General features: G+C 37.0%; 1 protein-coding gene across 1 annotated transcript in view; it reads left to right on the top strand.

The window, feature by feature from the left end:
• Positions 1–9375, top strand: part of SLC66A2 (solute carrier family 66 member 2) — a 37163-nt gene extending 27788 nt beyond the window's left edge. Inside the window, exons 4-5 of the mRNA XM_015826808.2 lie at positions 8327–8543; positions 9351–9375. Coding sequence (XP_015682294.2) covers positions 8327–8543; positions 9351–9375 — 242 coding nt within the window. The remainder of the gene's footprint in view (positions 1–8326; positions 8544–9350) is intronic.
• The last annotated feature ends 556 nt before the right edge of the window (positions 9376–9931 follow it).

Raw genomic sequence — 9931 nt, forward strand, 5'->3', positions numbered from 1 at the left:
CTCAGGCCCAGAATGGACTTCCAGAAGCGCATCCACACAAAGAACCGGTTGTTCACATATTTGAATCCCACCACTGACTATATGTCACTGTTTTCGGTGCTGTTGTAACTTCGAGCAGTCACTACCTGTGACTACCTGTAATCTCCTGCTTCCTAGGCCATCACCATTACACCAAACTACCTCTCCAGCTGTGAAAATGAAAAAAAAAAGATAGAAAACAAAAGTTCCTTCTAAGTTGTAGAAGTTTTCTATTCATTCATAGACGTTCATAAATGTTTTTCTTTGATTCCTTCTGTTGCATTATGTTTAGGTATGCATCAGTATTTTTCTATGGTTTGGGCCATATGTTCTCTTCCCAGCAGAGCCACAAAAGCTTTTGCACAAACAATAAGTGAAAAGCCTCAGTGGCTTCTTTTAGCTTTTCTTCGCTCTTAAGGTATTTGAAATATCCCGTAGAAAAAGCCTGGAAATAAATTGCATAGGATGTAGTTCTCAGCACACTGACTATTATTATTATTATTGTAATAGCCACCCACTCCCACAGACTTTGGATGGCTTACAAATGCAAAACAGTAAATACATACAACCACACGGGCAGCTTGGACCAAAACAAACTACAGCATAACAAATGAATGCCAAAGAAGGTTTTCAGTTTTGCTTCGCATGGAGTCCTCGAAGAAATTATTTCTTGCATATGACTTTGGAAGATGGTTGCAATTACGTTACTTCATGCAGTGCATGGAACAGAAAGTATTCTTTATTCCAGCATCCAATTCCGGTTTTGTCTGCAAAAAAGAAAGTCATAAAGCTTTCTTCTCCCAGGTTTCTCCTCTCCACCCTCACCCAGAAGCAGATGCAGCACAAGAAATTGGTACATAATTCACAAGAAAAGGCAGCCAGGGTTTTTTCCCCTCATTAATTAAAAGGCTTATTCCCCTCTCTCTCTCTTTTAAAAAATGCTGTGTTTGCATTTGCAGCTGTTTTACTTTGCTTCTCAAAAAGTTGGGGGGTACGGTGAACTCCCAATCATTCCCGAATGCCTTATCTCAGTGGTGGCAAACCTATGGCACGGGTGCCAGAGGCGGCACTCAGAGCCCTCTCTATGGTCACACGTGCCGTCGCCCCAGTCCTAGGCCTTCAGCTGGGTTTTATAAAACCTTTTCGCTTTAGACCTCCACCACCGTGTGCAAAACAAAAAAAGGTTCAATCAATCAGTCAATTTCAACTTGGGGGGGAAAAAAAGATCTTGCAAAGTTGGAATTGATTGATTGAACTTTTTAATCCCACCTAGTCTGCCGTTACCACCGCAGCCACACCCAGCCAATGGGCCACACCCACCCAATGGGCCACACCCACCCGGCACCCGATGATGCATAAGTAGGTTTTGGGTTGCAGTTTGGGCACTCGGTCTCTAAAAGGTTTGCCATCACTGCCTTATCTCAACAGACTCTGGTGGTATCTGGGTATTATTGAACTCAAAAACTGAAACTTGTACTTATAAAAATAAATAGCAATAGCACTTAAATTATGTATCACTTCATAGTGCTTTACAGCACAGTCTCTAAGCGACTTACAGAGTCAGCATATTGACCCCAACAATCTGGGTCTTCATTTTACCGACCACAGAAGGATGGAAGGCTGAGTCAACCTTGAGCTGGTCAGGATTGAACTCCAGGCAGTGGGCAGAGTTAGCTTGCAATACTGCATTCTAACCATTGCTCTTAATGTAGTGGTGTTATTCTACCTTGTTACCCACTTCTTCTTTTTCATTGATTTGGGGAGGAGGGGTAGCTGGGTTATGTTTTAAGAATCTTTGTAAATAGGTCATGATTTCAAGCTTAAAACAACAACAACCCCAAAGAGCAGGGCACTTATTCAGGACCTAGGAAGTGAGTTTTATCAGTATTCCTACATCTTAATATCAGATATATTTGTGTAGCTTTTATGCAGAATACAGTAGTCACTAAAACTAAGGAACTCCAAGATGTACCTTCCTTTTTTTTTTTTTTTTAGCTCTAAGGACTGCTTCATTGCAGAGAATTTAGACCTGTAGCAGTTTGTATTTTCCAAAATATTACAAGAGTCCCATGAAATATTTAAGCCCTGATCTATTTAGAAGCAAGAACTCAACGTGCAAATGACTACTGGAAATCATGAAAACCCACAGTAGTGCTTACTTGCACACTTACATGGGTGTGGGTTATGTTGAATGACAATATTGTAAAGGTTTCTGTAATATTTTTGTTTGCTTCTGAGCATTAGAATCATTTACTCAGGTTATTGGGTCTTATAAGGTTTAAGAAAATTAGAAAGAATAGTAAGAATAAACACCATGGTCTATTTTCTAGGAAATTGCAATTGTAGGTGGTTTTTGTGTGTTTGTAAGATAGACATTGTTAATATTTAAAATAAATACATGTCAAAGGAAGAATTGCTGAAGCAGCAGTAGAATGAAGACAAGTCTATTTTTTCTTCTCATTAAGCTTACTTTTTTTTTTTACTGTTTTCTGTTGTTTGCTGTCAAATCAATAAAGCCTATGTGTGCAAAATCTTCTGGATTATTTTTGTTTACTCATTAGAAGAAAATAGTTGCAAATGTATAATTCTAAATTACTTTTAGTTCCCTGCAATTTTTCAGAATTGGTGTATTTGATTTTAAAGAATTTGGATTTGGTTAAACATTTAACATCACATTGGGTGGGGGTGTTGCACTTTTGGCATTAGTTTGTGTTATCAGTGAGGCGTGTTCCCACCTACCACCTTTTAAAATATAGTTTTCCTAGATATTTCCTAATTATTTTTCCATTGGCAATGAGGAAATAGGATCCCTAACACTGTCATCGGATTAAAAATTATTTGATGGCATCGACTTTTTTCTTTTTCTTAATTCTCCAGCTCTTATAGAAAGAGGACAAGCAGTCCTGCTGTGAAGAGTGCTGAATTTGTTGACATCAGTATGCTTGCACAAGGCAGAACATACTGTAATTCACAGAATAAGCCACAGGAGTTCAGATTTTTTTAAATTATCTGATAAAATGGGAAGGATTCTGCATGGAGAGGTCTTTTTTTCAAGTTAAACTGTGAACATTTATTTTTCTGTTTTCATATCAAACCACATGGTAAGGTTAAGATAATCACCTTTTATCACTTGGGCTAAGGCTGGGAGAGCCAGATTTAAATGCACACTCAATCATGAAGTTTTCTGAGATTGGATCAATAATTATCCTCAAAAGGTTATTATGAGGATTAAATAAAGCTGAGAATTATGTAGAGGCAAGCTGATGCCTGCAGATGCCAATTAAACATCATACTCCATTTATCTTAAGTTTGTAAAATGTTCCTTTGCTTTTTTTAAAGGAAGTCTGGCATCTTATAAAATAGCAGTGTCTTGAAATATCTTTATTTTTAGTTATTATTTTCAGTTAACTTCAGAGGCCTATTTTCTGAGGACATCTATATGAAGTCCAGAGGAATTTGCAGAAATGACAATATTGATTGATTTGGTGTAATCAAGCTCCATGTTGACTCTTGCCAATCATTGCTAGATTTTATTCAGGATTTTCTGTTCTCCAAGCTGGTCCTTCCAGTTTTCCAATGCGGTACCTATCACTGCTGTAATTGAATCCATCCACCTTACATCTGGTCATCCTTTATTTCTTTCTGCCTTTCCCTGCATTGTAATTTCTTCAGAGAAGTAGTTCTTCACATGATATGAAAACAATACGAATAGGGCAGAAATCTGCTTTCAGCAGGTTAGTTTGAAAGTTAAAAGTTTCTTCAAAATTAAGTGAAGGGAGCAGGGAATCTCTGGGATGTCATGTTGTCGTTGTGGCCATGATGTTTGGGAATTGCAGAGGAACATATAGTGGACTGAGTTGGCACTTTGCTATTTCTGTAGAAAGTATGCATATAAGATGGATTTTTGTTTTGTTTTGTAAATTGTTGGAAGATGATTGAAAAAATGTTTCCTGCAAATTAAATAAGGCTTAGAAGCTTAATATTTGAAAAACTGATACACCTAGTGCCATTCAGCTCTTGTGTTAAAATTGGCTGGGGAGCCCCTGCTATTTCCTGCAGGTTGGTTTAGCTCAGGGATCACCAAAGTTGGAAATTTTAAGACATATGTGAACTTCCACTGGCTGAGGAATTCTGGGAATTGAAGTCTACAAGTCTTAAAATTGCCAAGTTTGGAGACCCCTAGTTTAACTCACAGAGTGGTTGTTGGAACCTCTCAATAGTATCGCACTTACTATGGAATTGATTCTCAAGGAACCCCCCCATCTTCCCCATTCCCAGCTGCCCCCCATCTTTTTTTAGGCAGCAGTGGAGAACATGTCTGCTTACCTCAGCATTAACAGGATAACAAATATCCCAAAATTAGACTTCCAGATTTATATTGTTTTTTATTGAAATATTTTTACGATTGTTCTTAAAGATTGTTGATTTTATTGTTATGTCTAGCCACAATTTTATTCCTTTATTCCTTTGCTAACAGAAACATGTTCCTCCATGAAGATGAGATATATAAAGAATAAAATGCTAATCATGTAAATCTGTCAAAAAAAATTGAATATGTCTTTGCTGTAGTACTACTACATTTAATTATCTTTTGATCCCTTCTCCAATTTGGTAATGAATTCCCTCCACACACAGGCTTGAACACTGCCATTTGGACAGATAACTAAAGCCTGATGAAATTACCTTTTCTGCTGTAAAAATGGGAACACATACATAATCTTTACTCAACCAATTGATCATTCCATGGGTGTATCTAGCTTAATACTAAATTCTTCTTTTTATATAAGAGCTGAAAAAGATGAAAACCAGAGCAGCTGCATTAGACTTGGATCATTAGTGACAATAGATAAGTAGTGCAAATTGTTCATGGTTAAGCTCTTAGATAACTTTATATCTTTTCCTAATCTCTACTATAAAATCTCATATCAATATTTGAAGTAAGAAGCTAACTTATAAAAAGGTTTAAAGTTTTGTTTAACGTAAGATATCATGCAGTGTTTTAGTCTTCCAAGGGGGAAATGGTCACTGAAAATTTCTTACCTGACAAAACTATCTAAATTTACTGTTAGGAAAGATGTCATAATTTCTAACTTAATTTTTTTCTTCAGATTTCCATTCCTTCAGTTTTCATTTTAAAATGACAGTTACACTTGCTAATTATAAAATGGTGAGAGAAAATATGTTTTTCAGAAAGAAACCACATTTGATCATCTTTCAGATGGATATTATCCATTCCCAACTGAGTGATCTATTCTCTTAAAGACAAAAAACATGATAGAGTCTGTTTTATGGCTTTCAAACAAAAAATAAAGACCCGTCTTATTTATATGTGAATAATATATTAATTCTGAGTTGTGAAAATTCAAACAGTTCTTAAGAATTTTGTGAGGGGAGGGGGATAACCTAGAATAGGGATGTCAAACTTGCAATGTCACGTGACGTGTTGCAACCTAGTATGACTTTTTTTCCATTGCTGGCAATGGGGCGGGGGCGGTTTTGGCATGACGCATCCGGCCCACGGGCTGGCAGTTTGATACCCCTGATCTACAAAAATGATTTCCTGTATCCTAATTTGATGTCCTTGACTTTTCTACTAATCTCTTAGAGCTTAAAATCTTCAGTAGGGTAGATGTAACAAAATTTCAGTTTTATCATAGGAGTCCTAATTTAACCTTATCTAGCTTAATTTAATCACATTTTATGTAGATGGAAAAGTTAGACCCTGATAAAGTAATTGAGTTTTGCTTTCTCATTGCCATTTAAAAATATCAGAAGAAATCACCCTTATTCCTATCTTGAAATATCAACTTTGTCATGGCGTGTGTGTGTGTGTTTGTGTGTGTGCGTGTGAGAGAGAGAGAGAGAGAGTTCTGATACATTTTAGATAGATAGACAGACAGATAGATAGATTTAATTTCTGCAGTTACCAGAAGAACTGTTATTCCCAGTTGAATGAACTAAATTACTAAATAGTGAAGATTGTTCCCTTAATCTGAACTTCATACCATGGAGATAATTCATATTTAAATTAAAGTTCCCCTTATTTTCTAAAGGAGTCCTATTTGAATAAGAAAATCCTTTTAATGAAAGCATCCCTCAGAGCATAAAGGCTTGATAACATACTACATTGTTTAGGTGTGGTGAATTGAAAAACGATTCTATAAATTGAAAAAACGATTCTATATATATTCATCCTCTTGCCATTTATCTGTGGCAGACTGGATTCATCATCTCTTCTGTCTGAATAAGAAACAAAGAGCAGTGTTAATCATTGATTAAATGTAGTGTTTGGGGGATAGGATTTCAATATCCTCCTGTTCTCTTTAAAAATATGTAATGCTTGGTCTTCATCTTCATTAGAATAAATTCCTTTTGGGAGAAGCACAAGTACAGGACTATTTTGTGCCAGTTGAATACTGCTCTTGTACATTATTGACAGAATTAAGCTGATCCTCCCTCAGATCTATCAGGCTCGGTTTTATCTTGCAAACACACCGGAGTATGGCTTATTGCTCTCAGCTAACAGTTGTAGACCAGTCTATTATGGGGTGAGGCTTTCATTATAGCTGAAATACAATTAATCTCGGCTAGGCAGTGCTTATAGAGAAGGGATAATAAATGATTTCTATTTTTAATGTTCTCAGAGAATTGTTTTATGTCCCAGTTATTTTGGTGGGAGATGGAATTTGCAATAAAGTAAAGCTTTCCTATCTTTATCTGGCAAATAAGATAGCTTGCAATGGCAAAGAATGTTTTTTATTGCTGCAGCAGATGCAAGCAAGAGAATGTCAGGATTGCTATAAAAAAAGTCACACAATTTTGCAGCCTTCTGATAAGGCTGCTTCAGCCTCAGATTCTTTCGTTTTTTCCTCTGTTCTGGTTAAGACAAAAGCAGGAAGCAGGGGAGCTTCCATGACCTTGCCTTTCCCTTTCAGCCACTTAACTTCATTTGCAACATCAGAAGATGGTGAATCGCTGTTTACCTTGGGGCTCAAAGAAGTCAGGCTTATCTAGATAGGTGGTCTTCATCCCAAACGTCTAAAAGTTAACTTTGACTGCATAGATACATCTTTGTTTTTCCTTGGCCACCATGTGGAAGCAATTTATCTTTACATTCTCTGTGATTTTTTTTAAAAAACAAGGCTGGGATTTGCTTGCGCTCTCCCATTCAAATTCTCTACTTAGTTTTCCTAGGAATCTGGAAAGACTGTTAGGTGCAGCCACCTGCTCTGATCCCAGGAGATTAGAAGAAAGAAGTCGCAATATCTATCTATCTATCTATCTATCTATCTATCTATCTATCTATCTATCTATCTATCTATCTATCTATCTATCTATCTATCTATCTATCTATCTATCATCACAAGGCCCTAGAAAAACAATGTTTTCAACATGTTTTTGCTTTTCCTTTACCCTAGAGCAGGGGTAGGCAACCTTGGCTCTTTTATGACTTGTGGACTTCAACTCCCAGAATTCTGGGAGTTGAAGTCCACAAGTCATAAAAGAGCCAAGGTTGCCTACCCCTGCCCTAGAGAATCAACCCTTGTTGCAGTAAATTATACCAAACCTTCAATGCCTAAGGCTATAGCTCCCATCATTCTCGACTGATAATTTAATGGCTGAAGAAAGTGTGAGGCCTGCCATCAGTGGGAGCGAAGATTTCCCATTTAATTGATAGATACTAATTTGTACAGTGACCTAAGTCCCAGTCCCAGAAAAGGGATGAATATTCTCAGGACAGGGTGAATATATTTTTCTTCTTGACAAAATAATCAATAGGGAAGAATCAACCCTGAGATTCTCCGAATCCTGTGGAAATCTTTTGATGGAAGTTGTGTGCTTTGATGCACAACCATAGCCATTGGATCCTAGTGCTTTTTTAACATGACTTCTTGTTCTTTATTGTTCTCTGAATGGATGGCTTTGGATTCTTAGAAAACTTGGCTTTTGTGAGACAGCCTTTGTTGGGAGGACAAATGTTGTCTATTTCCCTCCCTCCACAACTTCAGACTTTGCACAAATGATATTCCGGATCATGGTTTATGTAACTGCTTGCACTGCAATATTTCACGAAGGCTGTTTTCAGTTTGAGTTGCATTATACATTTAATTTTTCCACATCATCCTCTCGCCCTATTGTCATAACCTTATGATTTATCAGTGATCTAATTGTATAAGTTACCGCCTCAGTTTATTTAATGACAGTTTTTTTAATGACAGTTTCCTTAAACTTTCCAAATAATCCTGTCTTCCTCTCATGTTTGGAAGTCCATTTTGATTTTCATTTATTTATAAACATTGTTTTTCAGATTTTGACTTGAACTCTTTCTGGCACTGGAACAAGTTTGCAGATTATGTGCAGTGCGTTCTGGCTTTCACTGGGGTAACAGGATGCGTCACTTACCTTTCCCTTGACTCCAGTATCTTTGTTGAAACCCTGGGTTTCCTTGCTGTTTTCATTGAAGCCATGGTGGGTATCCCGCAGCTCTACCGTAATTATCAGAATAGGTCAACTGAAGGAATGAGGTAAGATTGTATGCATGTACCATAATTTCTGCATTCTTGAAATGTGGTTGTTTTCTTTGCATAAGGGACAGCCCCAGAATTTCTTCAATTAAAAACAGCAACATAAAAATACCATATATGCTTATAAACCCCTCTGCTGCTAAGCAAACTGTCAAATTTGTAGCCTAGATACCCTGAAAATTGTGACGTGCAGATAAGCTGACCCTCAACATTTTCCTTTTTTATTATTTTTTATAACTAAATTAGTCATGGGTGATGCACTTTTTGTGGTATTTTGGTTCAAAATTCAAGGGTCAGCTTAACCCTGGGTTGGTTTATTTGCAAGTATTTTTGGATACTTTAAAAGAGCATTACCACATACTTGCCCATCCATAGATAAAGCAATTCCAATTTCCAATTGCTATAATTTGGAACCTAAAATCCTTGCCTTATCCACAAGTATATATGGTATGTCCATAATTCTGCCTTAGCTCTAATACTGTGGGAATATTGATGGTAGAAAATTGTAAAAAGCTCCTTTTACAAAGCAAAAATTGCAAGACTGAAATTGGGAGGCAAGGAAGATTCAGAAAAATGTAATATTAGAACAGTGTGTGTGTGTGTGTGTGTGTGTGTGTGTGTGTGTGTGTGTGTGTTGGTGTAATTATATGTAGCTTATACAACCTTGAAAAAAATCCCCAAACTAGGAAATATACTGTCTTGTTTGTTCTACAAACTTGAATGTAATGATGCATCACAATCTCCTGAGCTTTTTTCCCCCCTTCATTTTTAAATAAGCATTGTTTGATTTATTGGCTTATACTCTAGGCTGGGGAATCCATATATAGACTGATTGACACATTATAAAAATTATGACTTTGCGCTGCACATTTTGAAAAAAAAAAAATAGAGGAAAGCCACTTCAGATTTCATGTGAATGCACTAATTCTCTGTTGTTCATTTAATTATGCCAAGTAGTTTCAGAGAGGGCTGTATTTATCCAAGTTCCAAAGCACCTCTGAATAACTTTCAAAGTATAGGTAGCCTTAATATGCTAACAAATATTATCATTAGGTTGGTTGAATACATTTTACCCTTGTTGTTGTTTAGTCGCTAAGTCGTATCATGACCCCATGGACCATAGCACTCCAGATTCTCCTCTACCTTTTTATGCCCTAGAATTCAGGAGTAGGCAACCTTGGCTCTTTTATGACTCGTGGACTTCAACTTCCAGAATTCCTGAGCCAGCCATGCTGGCTCAGGAATTCTGGGAGTTGAAGTCCACGAGTCATAAAAGAGCCAAGGTTGCCTACCCCTGCGCCTAGATTTAGCATATACAGATAGTCATTGACTTATGCCCGTAGTGGAGCTTGCCTTTAATGAATTCACCATAGCTAGTGGTCTGTCTT

Source organism: Protobothrops mucrosquamatus, unplaced genomic scaffold (assembly GCF_001527695.2).
Source record: "Protobothrops mucrosquamatus isolate PMUCROS unplaced genomic scaffold, P.Mucros_1.0 scaffold_212, whole genome shotgun sequence".
NCBI classification, from domain to species: Eukaryota; Metazoa; Chordata; class Lepidosauria; order Squamata; family Viperidae; genus Protobothrops; species Protobothrops mucrosquamatus.